This window comes from Gymnoscopelus braueri, assembly GCF_963280865.1.
Source record: "Gymnoscopelus braueri genome assembly, chromosome: 10".
Classification (NCBI taxonomy): Eukaryota; Metazoa; Chordata; class Actinopteri; order Myctophiformes; family Myctophidae; genus Gymnoscopelus; species Gymnoscopelus braueri.
This window is the reverse complement of record NC_137611.1, coordinates 32,462,818-32,486,064: the sequence shown is the minus strand read 5'-3', so window position 1 is coordinate 32,486,064 and position 23,247 is coordinate 32,462,818. Positions and strand designations below refer to the sequence as shown.

The window sequence follows — 23,247 nt, the reverse complement described above, 5'->3', positions numbered from 1 at the left end:
CAGCTGCCGTTGCTGCCTTGAACTGTGGGTTACTCCAGCACTATCAGACCAGGACTGTAACAGAGATGATTCTCCGTTCAACTCACAGTAGTTGCAGCACTTTTTCTGCCCTGGAACAAAGCAACCCACAGGACTATCAAATCAAAGTGCGGGGCAATTATTCGTCGTCATCTGCTTCTGCGACTACGTCTTTTTCGTTTTTTCCTGCTTTTCGGCAGCAACGTGGTGAACATAAACAAATACAAAATGGCAAGCGGAAAAACACAACTGGACTTTTTCCCTGGGTGAGGACGCAGAGGGGGGGTGGGGGGGGTCAGTTGGAGGCAGGACTGTGTGTGTGTGGGGGGGAGAACAGGCGGAGGGGTGTGGGGGCTATGGTGGTGTGAGGATTGTGGGCTGTGGTTGGGTATGCCAGTGCCACGTGTCTAGCCTGGCACCTCTCGCTTCTTGACTCGGAGGATGTTGGAGCGAGAGTCTGGTTGAGCCTATCCGGCTTCTCTGTGAACCAAAAGTGGGGTGAGTGTTGCACTCTGCTACATCCTGTTATCATGATGACTCTTTAATGTTTTCGGATGACGGCACTCTCGACTTGAGAACGTTTATGGTGAATGTTTACTCGGTTTTTGAATTCGGTGTGTGTATGTGTGTGTGTGCGAGCATGTGTGCGTGTGTGTGCATGTATTGAGGGGGAGCTGGGACGATGTAGGTTCTAATGAATATACCCCCACATTTGAAGATGCGCCACAGACGTGTGTTTATTTTCGTTGACTTTTATTTCATTTTGGCACACGGCGACACAAATTTGAAACCTGGTTCGACGATGAACGTATTTGAAATGATTGCACAACATCGGGCCTCAAAAACTGGGCCTGTAGTTATTCTGATTTGGACGTTTAGAGAAATGGCCCTGAAGAAAAAGCTCATCACTCCTCACATAGAAGGCCAACACTTTGATCCACTTTTCTCTCTTTCTGCATCTCATTCTTTCACTGTCATCCCTACAGAGGTTCACAGAATCATCGTCCTTGATTACGCTTTGGGACCACAGACTTAATCTGAAAACCCTAATCTCTCTCTCTGTCTCCCTGTCTCTCTTTCTGTTCTCTCTCGGAGTAGAGTTGCCATTTTGAGGGTGAACTTGGTATCTTTTTTATTTTCTTGCCTCATGTCTTGCTGAAGGCTCAGAAGGCAAGTGAAAAGGTAAATGAATAAGCGTTTTACCATGGGTGAAGTATTCCAATGCTTTGAACACATTTTTCCCCCCCGAACAATTGTATCTCTTGAATCAAACGAAATTGAACCCACGGATGTTAGTAAGGTATCCTTTGGAATAATTATAAAATTGTTTCACCGTAATAATTTTACATCTACAGTAACACTCGATGATTTATAAGGCCTTGTAGTGAATTTGCCTATTTCCAGTCCATGGGTGACCTTTTTACCATACATAGATAGTATGAATGACTGGATTAATGCCATTAATAACATTATACATGTGCTTGGGTGGTTGTTCGATTGATTGTTTGGTCAATATTGTCACATGCAATAGTTTTGGAACGGAGTTGGCTGCTTTTAAAGAATGCACCCTAAAACATTTGTGGGGGAATAGAGAGCACAGCCTTTTTTTCTTTCCTCACGGAGTGAGAGAGAACCGTTGCAAAGGGTTTAGCATCTTTCGAAATTTTAAGACGTTTGAGAACCATAGTGCAGCGGCATTTTCATTGCACGCACACAGTTTGCGCAGTTTTGTCGCATGAATTTGTTCGGATTCCGATAATTGTTGGTGGAGTCGATTTTGCTAATTTTATTTTATTTTGAAAGTTCCTTGTTTCTGTGAAAGAGGTGATGCGTCAGTTAAGGCTGTGAGTATATGACTGTACAGTGGAGGAAACAGAGGCTCCCGTCCAGGGACCCAGTCTGCTTTAGGTTATGACGCAGCAGCATCATCCGATCCCTCCATCCCAACCCAAGACTGCACAAACGCACTGAGCTGCCGCAGTTCGCCATTTTCATGCTCCGTTTTGGAGCTTTGCTCACATAGACGTGCGCCTCTGCGCTCACGACTCTTTCCGAATAACAAAGGTCTTTGCTCGATACAAATAATCTTATATTTTTAACAATTTTAGTTAAGTGTTGTTGTTATCGATTAGACTTATTGAAAGCTTTTTTTTTACTTTCATGTCCTGCAGGTTGGTCATAATCCCTGTCCAGAACATGTGGGAGCCTGTGAGAAGTGAAGAGGATTAAAGAACCTTCCCACTCTACCGTTCATCGTCCAATCGCGCCACGCGGTTCGAGCGGGGAGAGCAACACTGGTTGATGTTCTAGAAGGCAACGTAGAGCATTCTGGAAGGGTGCTCCGGCAGCGTCCAGCCAGTAGGTTTTTGCCGCTTGAAGGAGCATGTTGCCAATGCTCTCCCTCTGCTCCATCATTTGGCTAAACCGGGGTATCAAGCTGAGGAAAGTCCTCCAGTCCACCAACACTGGTCAGGTCTGAGTCAGCTGCCACAGTAGGCCTATCAGCTACCTACCTTATACTACTTCGGAAATGCTTCTAAGCTTCGGGTGATTTTTCTCCCCCCCCCCCCCTCCCTCTCCTCCCCCCCTCCCCTTTCTGAGTCACCATATCTCTACCAACAATCCCCCAGACAAAATCATCCCAAACCCTTTTTTTCCTCTTTTTTTTTCCTGGCGGTTGAAGTTCTGTGTTGCTGTACGTGAATAGCGTTGCATCGGGACACGGGGGGTCCGCCGTCTTATCCCTGCGTCGGTGGCCATTTTGACTTTTGCTCATCTTTCAAAATGGCGGTGGAGGGCTTCCAGTACCGTGCCCTCTACGCCTTTACCAAGGACCAGGAGGAGGACTTGGACCTGCAGCCCGGCGACCTCCTGACAGTCAGCAAAGCCTCTTTGCTCTCTATGGACAACTACCAGGAGGGGGTTGTAGAGCACCCCGAACGCCTGGGCTGGCTCCTGGGTTTCAACGAGCGCACCAAGCAGAGGGGTGATTTCCCAGGGACTTATGTAGAGTATGTAGGGCCCGTTCGCAAGGCGCTGCCCTCCAGCCAACCCAGGTCCCAGAGGCCCCTCCCTGCTGCTCCCAGGACAGATACGTCTCAAGGTAAGCAACCTTGAAATGTATTCATTTTAGTCTATTGCACCTTTTGTGTGAGCGTGTACATTTGGGGCACAATAATATTAAAGCAGATTTTCAGTAATCAGTAATTTGCTCATCTCACTAGTTTATAACTAAGTTATATAATAAGAATATTTTTTTATTATCACTTCCATAATACAGTGTGTATACATACACAGCACGGCATACATGGGAGCAAAATACCGCTCTCCGTAACTCTTGGTGCTTATCACATTAAAAACAAAAGACACATTAAAAAGAGGCAGAGGTATTAAAAACATAAAAAGAAGAGAGAAAGCAGCAGTAAAATAAGGAAAAACAACATTGGTAAAAGAAAGAAGTGCTTTAATATTGATGCTGAGCAAATGATGCAGTGTTTTGACAGTATCAGGGAACAGAAAGATTTTTTTTTTTTTACAACTTAGGTTTGTGCTACATGTTACTTTCATAAATTATCGTAATAAGATGTATTAAAATGACATTGAGAATAATACAGTGTTACTTCAGCCTGACACTGATACTGAGTTTTTAGCAATGCACATAATCTTATATTAAAATTGGCTTAGTTAAAGGAGAATTCCGGACAAATTAAGTGTTATCTTTGATGTCTCGTTACTCACCTAACGACATGAAAAGTGGCGTTCTTTTTTTCCATATATTCCCCTGTCGTCATTTTTTAAACCCCCTCCGTTGTCATAATGGGAGCGCGTGGGTAAGGGAAATTCGTCTATTATAACCGACGCAAAGTTGTTTTTTTCTCTACTAGCTAGCACTAACACTGGATGCTTGTTTCTTCCAGAACCTGGCAACTCGTGTTGCCAAATTCTGGAAACAAGCAACCAGTGTTAAATCGTTCGCCATTGACGGCAGCCTCGCAGATAGTTTCAACGCATGTTTGACTATCATGAGACTCTACTATGAATACTAGTAGAGAAAAAAACAACTTTGCGTCGGTTATAATAGACGAATTTCCCTTACCCACGCGCTCCCATTATGACAACGGAGGGGGTTTAAAAAATGACGACAGGGGAATATATGGAAAAAAAGAACGCCACTTTTCACGTCGTTAGGTGAGTAACGAGACATCAAAGATAACACTTAATTTGTCCGGAATTCTCCTTTAAGGGAGGACCGGCGGGCCGGCCGGCGGACAACGTCGTCACGCTCATGTCACTATTACTACTTTACTTTATTTGTTTATTTCTGGGACAATGCATGTTAAGGAAAATTCAATACATGTACAAGAAGTGAATCTTTCAACATGATGTCATGTAAACATGCCGGATTTGTCTAGAAGCGAATTTCCATCGGTAGTTCCACATATAAAAACATCACAACAACATGACATAAATAATTAATATGGTTAGTTTTTAATTTTTTCCCCACATATTTGAAAATAAATAAATGAATATATAAAAATTCATGTTTATTTATTTTTATGGACATTTGGCAGTGACCACAAATTGCACCCCCTGTTAAGAGGCGGCATAAGCCTTTCCTCATTGGAAACAGCTAACCAAATTCTATGGGCTGAATGAAGGCCTAATCCAGTTACTGACTGGACTCTCCTTTCCGTGTCTGGTCTTCATTCTGTCCGCCTGTGTGGCCCCCTTTACACCTAACATCAGCATGTGTCTCGGGCATCCAAGTTGCATCTGGAGAGGGCTTATCTGCACAAAAATGCATACCTCTCCTCCTGCATTATATTCAGTTCTTGACCCTCAACTCAACTCTGCTGCATTGTGAGGGGAAACGGGAGAGCTGGGGTGGGGGGTGGGGCAGGGGGTTGCAATAGCTGTGTTCAGCAGTGCAACTATGTGCCAAGACCAAGTTTAGTGATTTGAACAGGGCAACGGCTAATCAGATCTTCACAATGATTTTTGACGCTGAAAGTTAAATCAACACCCCAACAGAGGTGTTTTTTGTGTGGCTCTTGTCAAAGGCTGTGTTTGTGTTTGTGTGTGTGTGTGTGTGTGTGTGTGTGTGTGTGTGTGTGTGTGTGTGTGTGTGTGTGTGTGTGTGTGTGTGTGTGTGTGTGTGTGTGTGTGTGTGTGTGTGTGTGTGTGTGTGTGTGTGTGTGTGTGTGTGAGAGTGTGAAACAAATGGCTGTTGACTAGTGGTGAAAAGTCTCTCACTGATCCATTAGGAAATATTAGTCCAGTGTTCACAAAGTACAATATTGCATTTTTCTCTTAGAGATAAGTACTTTGATCTTTTAAGTCTCTTTGCAGTTTGCACCGCCATGACTTTGAAGCCTGATTTATACTTAGTTGCACACTGGTGTCGCCGCACAGTGGATGTCACACTGACAGTTGCGATCTACAAGCCCACAGCGCGTTGCGCTGCATCGCATTGTGAGCTTGTAGATCAGCTATTTTCAGCTTGCTTCACGATGTGTGACCGAGTATAACTCAGGCTTCAGAACACAGGCCCGATTGATATTAATTCATGATGGTCAAGAGAGGCTTCTTTCAACAGCAGCCACTTCCAAATCAAACATATACTTGGCATGAGCCCGGGCCTACCAAAAAGCAAGGCCAGCTTTAAGCTAAAACTTTTGATTTGCTACCAAAGTTCCTCCACACCCCCAAAGATTTTGTTCATTTCCTCCTCTTTCGAACTCCCTCCGCTTTTCCGCTGCAACCGGCCAATTTATTTCGAGGTAGAGCCACAAGTTCATTGGGCCAAAACGGATAAAAAGATGATATATCATACTGCTTATGTGATTTGTACCGGGATGAAACCATACATTCCTCCCTTGTCAGGATCCATATTCTCCACAGTTCTCCTGTGTTTTTTTATGACAGATAGGCTCAGTACCACTCTGAGCACGTAGGCTGTGAACTTTGAATTACCTCTGGTCGGGCTGATTGACTATTCGTCATGCACAACAAAGTACACTGGGCCTCATTCGCATTCATTAGTTTGATTTCATTTCAATTCACTCCCTTGCCATTTATACTGAGAAGCCTTGATATGCGGGGATGTCTAGTAGCTTCAGTGCAAGATAGAGCATGCATGCCCAAAACTCCCTTGGCTTTGTGTGCCATTGTCAAGAGGGATTTCTCAAAATGTCTGATAGGGAGAAAAATGTTAAAAGAAACAAAATACAAGCGCAACAAAGGAGAAAGGAGTTATGGAGTTATACAGGTAGAGAGGTAGGCTGTAACTAGAACTATGGAGGAATGGAAGCAATAATTAGTACCCAGACACAGTGGTGGAAAAAGTACTCAAATTCTTTACTTAAGTAAAAGTATCAATACTGCAATATAGAAATACTCTGCTACAAGTAAAAGTCCAGAATTAAAAATTTACTTGATTAAAAGTACAAAAGTATTGGCATAAAAATGTACTTAAAGTACCAAAAGTAAAAGTACTAAAATGTTTGAAAATAGCCGATCTACAAGGTCACAACGCGTCGCGATGCGATGCGTTGTGCTATTTTCAAATAGCCTAGGTATAAAATAGGGCTGGAGTGGTTAATGTATGTTTTATAATATAATATTTTGTATCTGAAAAGTAACTAAAGTTTTCAAATAATTGTAGTGGAGTAAAAGTACAATATTTGCCTCTGAGATGTAGTGGAGTAGAAGTAAAAGTATTGGAAATTGGAAATACTCAAGTAAAGTACAAATACCAAAAAAGTGTACTTAAGTACAGTACTTAAGTAAATGTACTGACTTACTTTCCACCAGTGCCCAGACCTAGCCACCTCCTTGCAGTCACCTCAGACTTTCCGACAGTAAAGCCCCCTTTCCACTGCAGCTTAAGCACCACACCACACTACACCACACCACACCACACCACACCGCATCAAAATATCTACCTTTTCCATTACACAAAAGTACCCCCTCTCAAATCCACAGGTATGAGTAGCAGACTCCGGTCATTGACACTCATTTGTAATGTAAACATAGATGGAGGTCATTGCTTTTTGTCTAACAATGTAATGTAAATGAGTGGCCAACTGTCCTGTATACAAATGCAAATCACCTGTGCACGTGTGGGTGAACCATTTGGTTCGGTATGAACCAAATGGATCCTTATAACTGTGATTATAATACAATATAAATTATAATGTATTACAACTATGCTAATTATAATACACTATAATGCATTATAACTGATTATAATACAATATAAATTATTATAATTTATTACAACTATGATATTTAGAACACACTATAATAGATTACAACTGTGATCATAATACACTATAAAGTAGTATAATGTTTTACATATGATAATTATAACACACTATAATAGATTACAACTGTGATCATAATACACTATAAAGTAGTATAATGTTTTACATATGATAATTATAACACACTATAATAGATTACAACTGTGATCATAATACACTATAAAGTAATATAATGTTTTACAACTATGATAATCATAATACACTATAATAGATTATAACTGTGATTATAATACACTATAAATTATTATAATGTTTTACAACTATGATAATTATAACACACTAGAATAGATTTTAACTGTGATTATAATAATATATAAAGTATTATAATGTTTTACAACTATATCCTGTTCTAAATAAAAAGTAAGTGAGTGATCAGTCATTATGAAGTGTTTGGCCCCGCTTGGCCTAGCTCTGGCCTAGCTCAGACCTACCCAGGACTGGGTACTTTTTAGGCACCAGTTTAGTACCACTTACACACCACTCTACCCACTTCATTGTAGTGGAAACCGAGGCACAAGTGGACGGTGTGGTGTGGGGTAGGGTGAGGCCATGCATATGGAAAGCCGCCTTAAGACAGACCAGTTGGGTAGAAGAGGTTTGTCTGTCTCAGTTGGATAGGAGGGGGCAGAGGTACCAAGTGAAGTGCAGAGGGAAGGGGAGAGGCCGGGTAATGGTCGAAGAAAAGTTTGGCCAAGCACCAACAGTGCATTGTAGATTAGATTTGGGTAGGCCCAGATTTTACAGATATCATCTACATTTCCCTGAAGGCAAAGAGACCCTGGTTGTCGGGTGAATAGCACTATTGTCAGTGTGCCCCACTTTGCTGTTCCACAGATTGCAACATTTGGCATTCGGGAGCAACATCGTGGCCTAGTGGTTAGGGACGTTGACCGACGGGTAAGATCTCTGGTTTGATCCCATGTCCCCTGAAGCTCATCCCCCAGCGGTCTATCGCTGCTCTTGCAACAACATACTTTGAATTCTTTTTTCAAGTAGTTTCGATTAACCAACTTTTCAAGTAGGAATTTGTCTGATATCAATTACTTTACTTATATAAGTAATTCAATAGTTTTACTTTCAGTATATTTCAGAACACACAACTTCATTATTAGACGGTCGATTGCTCTCAGGAGACATTGCTTCTGCAGTGAATTGATAACAATGTTAAAGAATTATGCAATAGAGGGCCTTCATGGAAAACATTTTCATTGGTGGCAGAAAAAACACAATCTAATGCATTACTTTGTGGCTAACATACACAAAAAACGCCGGGGGGGGGGGGGGGGGTAGATAGACCTTTATTGATCCCAATAGGGAAATCCAGGTGTCATAGCAGCATGACAAAGACAGAACAGATACAGGTAATAGTACGACTACAAAAAAAAGATGAATACAAATAAATCTAGGTAGATGGGTAGGTCTGACCTAGCCATCTGCTCTTGGAATCCTTACCATCAGCTTGCTGTTTCTCTACACTTTCCTGTCTAATGAAGATAAGGAAAAAAGACTGACCCAAAAAATCTAAATACAAATAAAATAAAAAGTTCAGGATTCTCTGCAGGCCAATGCCTGTTCTCTGATGTAATGTGAATATTTGATCAGATTGATTGCTGGAAAGAGCGTCCCTACATGATCCGGAGCAACTGTCTGTGTGACATCAACTGCGCTGTAGTTGTACCTGCGCTCTGCCGATATGTAGCATGTCACATGTGAATGCTATGTGTAGACTACATATGAGCCTAAGTGGCATGTGCAAAGAAATAGGCCTAAATTCCTTATTACCCTGTGTAATCTGGCAATGAAGTGGTTTAAATTCCCAACCTAAATAGTGCTTCAATAGTTTCTTTCACTATCAAAGTTTGTAAGCCCATCTTCGATTTAGCATTCTGGAGATGAGATTTTAATTTCAGCCAACGAGGAGGTCATGCATGCAGCACGATAACGTTGGCTCCACACACTGAAAACCATTTTCATGGAAGAGATTTTCTGGTGAACTACGGTACTATTTCACCATCTATTTGGTGCATGTTGTCTTTGATTGCAACTTTGATTGATAGCTGTAAATTACACTTTGACAGTCTTGCCAGATTGTGAATGAAATTCAACTCTGTGCCCCTGACACCGAGGTGAAATGTTTCTCAACTCGTGGCGCAGCAGAAATTATTTTACAAACCTAGAGAGGGATTTTTTTCTTCTTTCTTTCTCTCTCTCTCTCTCTCTCTCTCTCTCTCTCTCTCTCTCTCTCTCTCTCTCTCTCAATCCTCCCTCCCTTTCCTCTTCCTGGCCTCACTTTTACTGCCTGCTGAAGTGAACCATGGCTTGGCATTTTTGCAAACTCCTCCCTTCTCCTTCTCTGCCTCACTCACTCTGTCGCTCTCTTCTTCTCTCCTCTCTCTCACCCCCCCCCCCCCCCCCCCGCCTCTCTCTCTTTCCCTCCACTCTGCTTCGCATACATGTCTGATGCTGTCTCGGGGCAGCTATAAACCATGTAGCGGGGCCAGTTCTCAGAAAGGAGAGGCCTCGTCTCACTCTCCCAGCTCCACTCCCTGCTCCTTACCAGGAAAACGCTTTCAAAGAATCCATGGAGGGGGGGGGGGGTTGAGTGAAAAGGAGAGAGATATGGAGAGAGTGAAAAGGAGAGAGGGGAGGGGGGGGGGCTTCAGTGTGAGAGCCAAGGCCTCCCCAGCCAACTGCAAATATAGGAACCAGCTGTATTTGGTTTCTGCTCTATTGTTGCAGGACTCTTTTGGAGTTTAGAAAATGTGGCATAATACACAGCAAACTCTTCAGTGCTAATTTAGAATGTAGAACTAGAGCAACAAGTTAAAGTTACCGAGGATTTTACTATGTATGTTTGTTCATGGTATCAAGGATTGGCAAGAATTGTTAATTCAATAAATTCTATCATAATTCCCTGTTGTTTCTTCAGAACAATTCCTCAATTAAGTATTAACTGCTTGCTCTGATCACTGAAGCAAACAAGAAAGTGCAAGAGAGCGTTAAAATGTTTATAGCATTAGGGGACTGGTATCAAGTTAAGTGACCAAACTGGCTAGTATGGTCTTAAGAAGACCACAACTTGCCAGAATCCCTTGGATTTGCATGCTAGCATGGCAGTTACTTGACCTAAGTGTAACCTAATGATAATTTATTTCATATTTTAATCTACCTCTCATCAGCTGTTGTCTGAAGCACCTGAAAAAGCCTTGTGATGTTTTGCGTTCTCTGTTCCAAATTATTCGACAGATCATTAGGTTGCATTAAGCACACCTCAGCAAGCCTTCTACCAGCACATTTATTTCACTCTGTTGCACTAATAATTAATTCCTCTTGTGAACAGTGGCCTGGGGCTTGTGAAACTTGACCCGGGCTACTGTAAATATCTCTTGTGTTTGACAAGAAGCGAGGGCTCATCTTCTATACATGTGTGGCTTTGAAGCACGTTGTGACAGAAGAGCTGCCGATGTGCTGGGTCATGATATATCGCCAGTCTGCATTGTTGGGATGCTCCGAACACATGTAGTCATGAAACCTGACCAGCCGCCGTACATACGCTGTCTTTACACACACACACACGCACACACACACGCACACACACACGCACACGCACACGCACACGCACACGCACACACACACACACACACACACACACACACACACACACACACACACACACACACACACACACACACAAGCATACATACTGAGGCACAAACTCACTAACCTTGTCACCGCTGTACGTTATGAGTGCATACTGTGTGCCACCAACGTGAGTCCAAAAAAAACTTTTGGCCTTTTATGAATTTTCCATTTGTTTCCATGGGTTTGAAGTTATTATTAAAGGAATGCAATTAGAGGTCAATGAGTCCTTGAGTGGTGTATTCCAACATATAGGAATAATAAAGGTGTTAAAAAAAACTAATTAGAATGGCCTGAAACCTCACTTACCGTAGGTATAACGTTACTGTGAAGATGTTATTTAGTGTTTGCATAGAAATATGGGGGATTAGGGCTTTTAACGGAAAACTACAACCCGATATCTAATACAATGATGTTGCCTAGGGTACAATGTTAGGCAGCAAGAAATCTGGGAACCCAGAACCAAATGAGAAGGAAAAACAGCGCCCTCTGCTGTTTGTACTATCTCACTTGGCTCTGGGACAATGACGACGTAGCACCCGTGCGCAAGGAAACCGGGGTTTTGGTCTGCCTTCAGCGTTTCACTTCCGGTGGTGCGACTATGTTTTACAATATGTCTACACGGAACACTAACACCACTTCTCCCAGAGAACATGGATCGTTTTGGTTATAAGCCCACTTGTTTCTATGATAAAATAGCAAGTTAAAATGTGAATATCTTTTCGTGGTTTTGTCTGCTCCGCAGACGCTATTGTTAAATTAGTTTCGGTTGGTTTCGAGTGGGGAATGATCGGCGGACATGTAAATCCCGCCCACTACATTTGATTGGGTAAAGCGCGGCCTGCTTCCTGATCTGAAGGCACGCCCACTTGTAGCCCAGTGTGTACACGTTATGACGAACCTTCACGACAGATTCCAAGAGCAGAGCAGAATCTGTTCTTGAGAGATTAGGCAGCAAGTACTAGACAATTGCATCACTTGCTCCTTCCTACCACGCAAACTCTTCACCAAAAAGCTAATGGCATTGTGGTCACCAAGCACCAGTAAATACCAAAAGAGTGTCCACCGTGTCTATTATCTTGTTAAGCTTGTTGTCTTGTTGCTGATTTAAATTCCCAAAGCGGATTATGTGAGGCATTTCTCATTTAATAAAACCGTTTCCATTTTAAAACGGGTGACATCTCAGTGTTGTATTAGGCAGTCAGAAATTTGCGCTACACAAAAAAGTCCTGGGGACTTGTTTCCATTGTGGTCAATTCTTCAACATAGCATAAAAATAACACCAAAATACAATATCGTCAACAAATATACAACACTATATGTACAAAGTAGACATTTTGTCATGTCAAATGTAAGCAGTTATCACTGAATAACATGGATAAATTCCAATGCTGAGACATTGAACTACTGTAAAATCATTACTAATGCTAGTATTTCTTTATTTTAATTATTTCATTCTGTTCTACTTTTTCTATTTATTTATTTCCAGTGGTTTAACAGGACCGGCCAGACAGTGTGATCTTTTGAATCAATTATTATTTCTATGGAATTCTGCTATTCTTATTTACTACTATAAAATCTATTCTAATGCTAAGAATGCACTCCATTCTATTCTATTCTACCTTCTCCTATTTAGTTAGATATTTCCAGTGGCTTAACGTGACCCGCCAGACCGCCAGCTCCCAATTCTTATTTCTATGGATGGAGTGACTTCACTCCTGACCTTTGCACGACTATGTCGGATATGGAGGGAGAGAGAGATAGAGAGAGAAAATGAATGTGGGAGCGCCAGCCATGTCTTACATAAGCATTTTGATGGAGCAGATACAGCGGCAATATTTTGCTTCACATACTGTAGAGTCACCTTATCCAATGTACTTCTGCCTCGCCGCTGCCTTGCACTGAGTGGATGAAGTTAGCCAATGCAAACATGCAAGGACCACATCTGCTACACTTTGTCTGACCTTTGATATGTGGGGCTTCCAATGCAAGCATAATGTTCACTTTACAGGCTCATTTAAAATGGCTGAATGCCATCTTCGTGAGTGTGTCTCGGTCGAGTGTTTCTCTCGATCAGTCGTATCTAGCTGTCAAGTTTTAGTTTTTGCTACCATTACTTTATTGGGGCATTTCTGTAGCCTGACACTCAGCCTGAATTTTCATTTCGTTTCACTCCATTATTCAGTCTGAAAGCCCTCTCAATGCAGCGGAGTTCTGAGATGGGGGCGTGGCCAAAGTGGGACTCCACTATGAACCAACGCGATTGGTTCATACTGGATTGTCCCGATCCCGATTCGTCGTACAGATTTTCAACCGAGAAACACCCACCTTCGAAAGCGTCACCAGACCCTGAATGCTAGGCAAAGGATTCAGGGGGTGGAGCCAGGCTAGCATTTCTGAGCAGAAACTGACAACCCTGCCTTATAATCACTCATATACTCATTCAAAGTGCAACAGTGCAAGGCTACAATATACATTATATATACGTACATATACAGTATCTATCTTACTTTTCCTTTCTATAGCTTTCTTTCTCTCTGCTCACTCCCTATCATTCACTCGGTGGCTGTGTCCCAGGACATGTCAAGTCATAGGCCTGTCTGCCTGCCTGCAAACTGCTGAGGAGGTGGTTCTAATTTACTAATGATAAGTTGCTGTTGCTCCTCTCTCTCTCTCCTCTCTCTCTCTCTCTCTCTCTCTCTCTCTCTCTCTCTCTCTCTCTCTCTCTCACTCTTTCCAAAACCCTGAGAGAACTCCAGGACCACAGCTGCTTTCTAAAGGAAAGGAAAAAAAAGAAAGCGAAAATGAACTCTTCCTTTGCACGAAATTTGAAGTTTTGTCTAAGTGTTTTTTCCTTTCTATTAGAAGAGTACAGCTGATATGTGTGTGTGTAAGTGTGTGCGTAGAGAAAGTTCCTTCTCCTCTAGGAGAATCTGGCAACTTCTTATTTTTTTCTTCCCACCCACCTCCCTAACTTTTGGAATACATGTGTTTGGTGGTTTTATAGCCTATATTTGTGCTTATTTCCCTATTTCATTTGATTTCCCTATTTTATTGGCTGCAGCCCGCCCAAACCCAAGTGTATATGAGGTCCATGCAGGCCACGTCTGCGGACGGCGTTCAGCTCGGTTGAATTGAATAATCACTATATTTTACTCTCCAAAGCAATAACTTCTGCATTGTGCTGTTGCACGCCTGGCCTGTGCCTGTATTGTCTGCCTTTATGGCTATCCAGCCTCACTTGGGGCGAGTTTTTAATGAATCTTCATGAGGATTTAATTAAAGAAAGACTCGCTGTGGAAATAAACATAACAGAGTAGGAGGATTAAGTCGGACCATCAGTGCATCTGTCACTCTTTAATGGCTGTGTGTGAAAATAGACAATCTATGAAAATCCTATTCATTCCACCTGTGATCGTGCGCAGTGCACTCTATGAACATGTATTTTTGCAGTGCACACATGTACATGTATTTGTACGCGTATATAGTATGTGTGTGAAAAAGCCCCACTCAGGGGTGTGCTGCCCACTGTTGGTGGAAATTGTAGCCAGCCTAGTGGTGGTTTTGTGTATAGTTTTGTCCTTCGAGCTTGCCATAGTTCTTCGATTTGTTCAGTGCTTGCAAGACAGCAGATGAGAGCATGCTGAATTATCATTTCTTTTGGTTAAACCTTGGTCATATAGGCAGTCATATAAACTGTAAGAAAATTCCTTTATTTTTCTTGTAGTTTTGTCTTATTTTTGTTTTTAAATGTTAGAGTAGAGTAGACTATAATTTACCCCACATCTTTCTCCTAATTTCATGTCAGTTAGCCCTCCACACACATTTCTGTAATGCCACTGCTATTGTACCCTACTGGCTCCACCTGCCCGTGAGGAGCCCCCACCAGGAGGATGTAGCACCTCCGTCCTACTCCTCCCGTTCAACACCCCCAGGTGACAGGCACCATCCCAACCTGTAGGAGTCGCTAGCACAGTGACAAAGATGGTCCTCGCCACCTGGCTTCCCTCCCCCTAACACGGTCAATTGAGTTTGTATAAACGTTCGGCTAAGCCGGATGCACCGTGGTGGATTCGAACCCCAGGAGTCCGCGCTAGTGGACAGGTACTTAACCCCCTATGCCAAACCAAGGGACACATTTTGTTTTATTTAGGTAGTTGTAAGGATGTAAATGCTCATCTAATAATTTATACTAGCTGACTGTTTAAAGGTTAAATGTAAATAGCATCAAGCTAATCAACTACATTGTGTTTTTGCTAGTTGCATGGAATTTGTGTAGACTATGTTTGTTGGAACTGTAGCAGTTTGATTTGAGCTACATTGTAGCTGTTACAATGTGTTTGTAACCGCTACATTTTCTGTATTTCAGTTTTACAGCTTTACCCACGTATCAATGAACAGCCTCTTCTTAACATCGGTTTCATGTTCACTCGAAAGACCATTCGCTATCTGCCAAACTAGCCAGGCAGTTACACCTAGGGAGGTCAGACTTAGGGGCCATCCTGCCAAAATGTCCATGGGCGATAAAGGCAAGGCAGAGGGCTGTCTGTTTGGGTGCTAGCTGGGTGCTAAAGCTAATGAGAGTTAGAGACTCTGCCAAGCAAAGATTCCATGTTTAACAGGATGGCGTGGACAGGGGGCTGAAGAGAGAGAGAGAGAGCGACAGAGAGAGAGACAGACAGTGAAAGATGTCGGGAGAAAGAAAAGTTGGAAAAGAAAATTTATTTAAGAGAGCAAAGGACACAGAAAGAGAGAGAGAGAGATTAAGGCAGGCAGAGAGAAATGTGAGAAAGAACACGAGAGCAAAAGGACACAGTAAGAGAGACAGAGAGATTCTGAGAAAAAGAGAGCTTGAGCCAGAAAGAGACTGAGCGAGGGAGAGGGGGGGGGGGTGTAGCGGAATGTGCTGACGCGGCGTTTCTTGTCTGAACTCCCCAAATTAATAATCAGTGGTGGTTTAGCCGAGCCGTGCCAGGAGCAGCAGCCTGCTGCCAAAGCCCCGGCCAAGAGCAGGACCAGACCCTCCCTGTTCCCAGCCCCCACCTAAACCCCTCCCAGTACACGGGCCCCCAGCTCTGGGCCTGAACGTGGAGGCTCTGCTTCCCCCGACCCGGCCCGGGCCAGGGCCTGAAGCCTGGTCGGGGCCTGGCATGCTGCCATGGGGCTTTTGCTTGCTCAGGAGTTTTGATTAAATCCTTTATTGTACTCCGCTCACGCAAAGGGCCAAGGCGAAACGCTGCACAGGACAGACCAGAGAGAGAGAGAGAGAGAGAGAGAGAGAGAGGGAGAAAAGAGAGAGGGGGGGGGTATGAGGTCTCTTTCTCCCCCTTTCTTTCTTTCTTTCTTTCTCCCTCTCGCTTTCTCTCTGACTGAAAAGATGTTTGATTTAGTCTATGGGGAGCTGTAAAGTAGATACAAAGTTTTAGTTCACATCAGCAGTGCTGGATCTGTCTTCTCCCCCACTCTGTTTTCATTCTCCTGACCGAAGCCCCCGTTCTTTGCCTTTGTACACTATCTTTTGCTTTTCTTGTCTGTTTACTTACTGTACATGTTATTATTACATTGCAAATGGATGTCATCTGTAAAATGTATATACTAATATGTAGTTAACTGTGCATGAGTGTGTGTGTGTGTGTGTGTGTGTGTGTGTGTGTGTGTGTGTGTGTGTGTGTGTGTGTGTGTGTGTGTGTGTGTGTGTGTGTGTGTGTGTGTGTGTGTGTGTGTGTGTGTGTTAATGTCTTAACTTACAGTGTACTGTATTTGTGTTCAGGATTACATTTGGCTAGATACACTGTGAAGTATTGCCGGACAGTTTTACGTTGTAAAAAGACACTCTTTTCACAAAAGGGCCAAAAAGTAACTTTTTTTGTCTAACGACCAGTGAAGCCTATACCTCATACCACCGCTTCCTCTGATTTTGCAGATAAACAACGACTTTCTCTACAGACTGTAGAATATTTGATAAAGTGCCTCTTAGTTGACTGTGCCATTGTCAGAATGGACAATGTGGACTGCTGGAGGCTGCCTGTCAGAAGCATAACTGTGATCTGTGTGGTTGTTAACAGCTGTTCCGGTGGCAGACCTGAGCGAGCAGTTCACACCACCAGAGACGGCTCCCCCAGCCCTCGTCAGCTTCATCCAGGCCATAGAGAAGAGAGGTACAGCCATGAAAACCAGCCAACTTTCTCTCTCTCTCTCTGTTTTCCCGTCTCATCTTTCTGTCTCTCCTTCTGTCTGTCTGCTTTAGTTGCCTTCATGTCCTGAATTCTCACTCTCACGTGCACTCACACTCTTCTTAACCACTTGGGTCTATACTTGGCCCCTTCTTTTTTCCCTCTACACCAAATCTGTTTGCGGAAAATAGCTATTTTTGCCAAATATTCGCCCATTATGACATGCCCAAGAATAGGGAACGCTGGGGTTCATGTGGTGAAGAGTCAAATACCGGCATGTAGTATGTTGGGTCTGGCATGAGTACTGTATGCAGCGGTACAAACAGACCAACAGGAAGACACAGAGGTGCGTCTTCTTTATTCATTGTGTTTTGTAACCCAGGTTTCAAAAGGTTTTCAAAAGGTTTGTGTCACTGCTGTCTGTGTGTCGCTGACAGACAGACACACACACACACTCAGTCTCACTCAATCAATCAGTCACACCAGTGCTTGCAATTGCCAATCATTGCAATCACAGCCACACCCTATAAAACAGAGTCAGTCTGCAGTAGCAGAGTGAGGTGCACACCACTCTGAGGGACACCACTCTGAGGCTGCTGCAGGTCTGTACTATATTCCACCAAACGTTTTCATTTCCCAACTTATTACATTTGATCAATTGACTAAAAACACTTATTGTGGCTTTTAGACTTCCACCCACACTGATCGCAAACTGACTGCTGGCACAACCTGCTGGCTGTGACTGTATGAATCTGATTGAATTGGTGAGTGAAATGTTTGTTTCCCATTTGAACCAAGTTGGTTCAAATGTTTGTTCTAATTTGGTTGATTTTGGTTTGAATGTATTCTTTTTGAAAGTTATGCAATGCTTGTAGATAAGCAGTTTTTTAGTTAATCTGTGATCTTGTAGATCTGCTGTTTTTGTTTATTTGATATTGATTTGGCCTTTTCTATGAATCCAGGCCAGGTTACTTTTCTTGATAAGAAAAAGGATCATGATGGCGAGCCAACTAACCTGAACCCAGCTTTAAATGAAGTTTGTCCTACCAGGAGGGTAGGCCAAAGAGCAGCAGCCACACATTCATATCCCCTCAAGACACATTACACATTACACTGCCCTCGCACTGCCACTTCCCTCTGACTATTGACAATACCTCGACCATCGACAATTACCTACCTGCTTAAAGACTCTGTTGGACTTGGATACTCTTGATACCTTGATGAAAGTTACATTGAACTGTTGTATGTTTTGTTTTATTTTTAACAATACACAGTTTATTTTGCTTCAATCATGTCTCCTGCCTATTTAATTTAATGTTGCCATCAATATAATTTATTCCTCCACTCTTCACCTACCTCTGTCTGCAGTAAACTGGTCCTATAGCTATATTATGCTTTGCCCACTCTAAGCATATGCTACATAATTTTGGCGAGCCAGCTAGGAGGAGGTTTTTGATGTGCAACATTTAAATTAATATCAAGATTGTAATAATCATGGAGATATTTGACAAAATTTGTATAAAAATCCCAAATGCAGTTTTGGTGAATGGTGTAATTGAAACAGAGGATCATGAGGAGGTATTGGATGTTTTGAAGGGATATGGGGCTGTTAATAGGTCTGAAATAATCAAGGACTCTGAATCCGAATTTAACCACCATCTGGTTGTTGAATACTCCTCAGGGCGTGCTTTATTGTCTCTAGAGCCTCTTCTGCCATACAAATATCCCACAGATGACAAAACAAATACGTTCATCATTCAACTTCTGTCGGACATGTATACAGACAGTATAGGCAATACAAAGACCAAATCCTATTTGGCTGATTTTAAAAATGTGGCTCAAGTGAGTGGAAGGGACTACAAGGAAGTTCTTAAGGACATGATGTCTCAAATTGGTGAATCCATTGCTGACCTCAAGTCAACAGAGGAACCAGAGCCAATGAAAACACCCCAAACACTTTCCATTGCTCCTGATGCTCTCAACCCTCCTGAAATCCAGCGTTATGTTGTTGAGCACATAGTCAAAAGTGAGGACAAAGCGAGTCACATGTTTTCTTCTCAACGACAGAGCCTTTTCCGGCAAGGTACCTAGACCCTCTCAGGAAGCTGACTATGATACTTGGAGATCCAGTGTTGATTTAATCATGACAGATCCTGCTGTGTCTGATCTTCTGAGATCCAGAAAGATCCTTGAAAGCCTTCTTCCTCCAGCTGTAGATATGGTGAAGCACTTGAATCCAGACACTTTGCCTGCCATTTATCTGCAACTGCTCGATTCTGCTTTTGGCACAGTCCAAGATGGTGATGACTTGTATGCTAAATTCATGGATACTGTTCAAGATGCAGTTGAAAAACCATCTGCTTACCTGCAACGTCTTCATGTAGTCTTGAACCTCACTGTCAAAAGAGGTGGCATTCCTGTCGCAGAATTAGATAAACATCTTCTAAAACAATTCTGTAGAGGATGCTGGGATAAAGCCCTTCTCTCAGAGCTTCAACTGAAACACAAGAAGGCGGATCCTCCATCCTTTTCTGAGTTTCTCTTGCTTTTGCGTACAGAAGAGGATCGCGAAGCAGCAAAATCAATGCGCATGAAACGGCATCTGGGAACTTCGAAACAGAAAGTGGCATCTAACTGGCAGGTTGCCTCCAGTGACACAGAGGAACAAGGAATGTCTGCTACACTCAAAGCACTCACAAAGCAAATGGCAGAGATTCAAACCCAGCTAGCATCTCTAACAGCTAACCAGCAGAGAGCGACAAATTCCTTCTCTCCAAGGTCAGCTAGTAACAGTAAACCTTTTTGATAAAAAGAAATCGCATGCAACTGCTAAACAATCTGTGCAATCCCCACAGACAAACCCTCAGACCAAAACCCGGATACTGCTTCCGATGTGGAGAGGATGGTCACATTAAACCACAGTGTGACAATGAACCCAATCCTACATTAGTGGCGGAAAAAAGGAAACTATTAAATTCCAAGTGTGAGAAATGGGAGAGACAAAACCCGGACCATTTAAACTAAAAACAGTTCGTTGTGGGACAAACGGGGACTGTAACCGATCAAGGATGTCCTAAACCAAAACGCAAGCAGAGTGCAAAACTACTTAACATGTCAAGTGCAAAGAATTCAGTCATTAAGCTGCCAAAAGGACTAGTCGGTTCCACATGCACAGTAATAGTCAACATTGCTGGCATTGATTTCAACTGTCTTATGGATACTGGTTCTCAAGTAACCACAGTTCCAATGTCCTTTTATAAGCAGAACCTGTCTGATCAACCAATCAAACCTCTTGGTGATCTGTTGGAGGTTGAGGGTGCAGCAGGACAGGCTATTCCATATTTGGGTTATGTGGAAATTACTATTCGTTTTCCCAAAGACTTTGTGGGAACAGATATTGACATACCAACCCTTGCACTTGTAGTTCCATTTGAAACTCCATCTCCAGTTCTAATAGGAACCAATACACTTGATGTCCTCTTTGACCAATACTTTGGTTTCAAGACCATACGTCATCAACCCAGTCAATATGGATACCGAGCAGTACTCAAAACACTTGAGTTACGTCAACAACAGAACCGAGATGGAAGTGTTGGAGTTGTAAGGATGCTTAGTAAGACACCTACCATCATAACCGAGATGGAAGTGTTGGAGTTGTAAGGATGCTTAGTAAGACACCTACCATCATTCCTGCATGCCACAGTGTCATTCTTGAAGGCTCAGCTAAGGTCCATAGTCCATCTGGAGACCGTTGGGTGATAGTAGAGCATCCCACCCAGTCATACTTACCTGGTGGCCTATGTGTCAAGAGTTGTCTCAGCACTCTTCCTTCAAATGCACCTTACAAAGTTCCTGTGATGATTACAAATGAAACTGATCAAGACATTACCATTCCACCACACTGTGTCATTGCAGAGCTGGGCGCTTTCTATTGTATTCTTTCACAACACAATGTAAAAACGTCCCCAGTCTCTGAAAGTCAGAAATCGAACCTGAACATTAACTTTGGTGATTCTCCAGTGTCAGAAGAATGGAAAGAGCATATAACCAACAAGCTTCGTGCAATGCCTGAGGTTTTCGCTTTGCATGATTTAGACTTTGGGTGCACAGACAAGGTGAAACATCACATTAAACTGCATGATGAAACTGTGGTGGACTTCAGCAACCGCATCCTTCTCCCAGATAGTCCATGAGCCAGACAAGATTTCATTATCGAAAGAGTGGGCAAAACCATACCTATATTAAATTGTTCATAGGGTCAATATGAGTAAATAAATATATGATAACCTCTCCACAGGAGCAGCTTTTTCATGGTTATCACACATTTTGTTATTTTCCCCATACGTACAAGACAGGTGAAAAAATGACAATTTAAAAAGGAGTTATCATAATGAAACTTCCTGAGTTGATTACTTACATGAAGACAATGATTTATCGTATTACAAGTTTTCTGAAATTGTATATTTAAATATGCAAATTAGGCATTTAGTCCATGAGCCAGAGCCCCAAAATTGAGCCAGATATTGAATATTCCCTCGTTAAAAACCTTTGACTCCAACATCTTAACAAAATGAAATAAGTATGTTGACTCTGGCTTTGTCCAATGTTGATTCTGGAAAGTTATGCAAATGTGGGCATATTTTCCTAATGCCTAATTTGCATATTTAAATATACAATTTCAGAAAACTTGTAATACGATAAATCATTGTCTTCATGTAAGTAATCAACTCAGGAAGTTTCATTATGATAACTCTTTTTTTTTTTTTTTTTTTTTGACCCGTCTTGTACGTATGGGGAAAATAACAAAATGTGTGATAACCATGAAAAAGCTGCTCCTGTGGAAAGGTTATCATATATTTATTTACTCGTATTGACCCTATGAACAATTTAATATAGGTTTGGTTTTGCCCACTCTTTCGATAATCATTGCTCAATTTTGGGGCTCTGGCTCATGGACTAAGAGGGGAGCAGGGTGAGGAGGCCGTGGCCAGGGTGGGAGGGGTCAGCCATGATCTTTCTTGCCCTCCTCAGCGCCCTGGAGTCATGCAGGGACTTGAGGGAGGGCAGGGGACGGCCAATCACCCTCTCTGCGGAACGACTCACCCGCTGCAGCTTGACGAGATCTTTTGCAGCTGCAGCGGGGAACCAGGTGATGATGGCGTGGGTGAGGATGGACTCAATGATGGCCGAATAAAAACGGGTCATCATAGCCCTCGACAGTCTGTACTTCCTCAGCTGCCGGAGGAAGAACAGTCTCTGCTGTGCCTTTTTCAGTAGGGTCATGATGTTCAGTTCCCACTTCAGGTCCTGGGAGATGGTAATGCCCAGGAACTTAAAGGACTCCACAGAGTTCACCAGGGTGCCTCCCAGCATGATGGGAGGGGGAGGGGCTGCGTTCCTCCGGAAATCCACCACCGTCTCCACTGTCTTTTGGGCATTTAGCTCCAGGTTGTTGCTGCTGCACCAACTACGCAGCCGATCGATCTCCCTCCTGTAGGCCGTCTCGTCCTCCTTGGAGATCAGGCCCACCAGGGTGGTGTCATCGGCAAACTTGAGGAGCTTGACCGACGGGTGGAGGGAAACACAGCTGTTGGTGTATACGGAGAACAGTAGTGGGGACAGGACACAGCCCTGCGGGGAACCGGTGCTGGTGGACCTGGAGCTGGAAATGCTCTTCCCCAGCTTCACACGCTGAGACCTGTTGGTTAAGACATCCGTAATCCACCTGCAGGTGGAGGCAGGCACTTGCAGCAAGGACAGCTGGTGCTCCAGGATAGATGGTAGGATGGTGTTGAAGGCCGAACTGAAATCGACAAACAGGATCCTGGCATAGTTGCCGGCAGTGTCCAGATGTTGTAGGGCGTAGTGCAGAGCCATGTTCACGGCGTCCTCCGTGGATCGGTTTGCTCTTTATGCGAACTGCAACGGGTCCAGCACAGGATCGGTCATGCACTTCAGATGAGCCAGGACAAGGCGCTCCAGTACCTTCATGACCACAGAGGTCAGGGCGACGGGTCTAATAGTAATTTAGGCCTGTGACCTTGGCCTTCTTGGGGACGGGGATGATAGTTGAGGCCTTGAAGCATGCTGGG

At 43.1% G+C, this 23,247-nt stretch overlaps 1 protein-coding gene across 1 annotated transcript in view; it reads left to right on the top strand.

Annotated features, from left to right (window-relative positions):
• pik3r2 (phosphoinositide-3-kinase, regulatory subunit 2 (beta)) overlaps positions 1-23,247 on the top strand; it is a 64,921-nt gene that overhangs the window by 8,991 nt on the left and 32,683 nt on the right. The window contains exons 2-3 of the mRNA XM_080439223.1: positions 2,190-3,121; positions 17,048-17,140. Of these exons, the coding sequence (XP_080295349.1) occupies positions 2,803-3,121; positions 17,048-17,140 (412 nt within the window). The 5' untranslated portion in view covers positions 2,190-2,802. The remainder of the gene's footprint in view (positions 1-2,189; positions 3,122-17,047; positions 17,141-23,247) is intronic.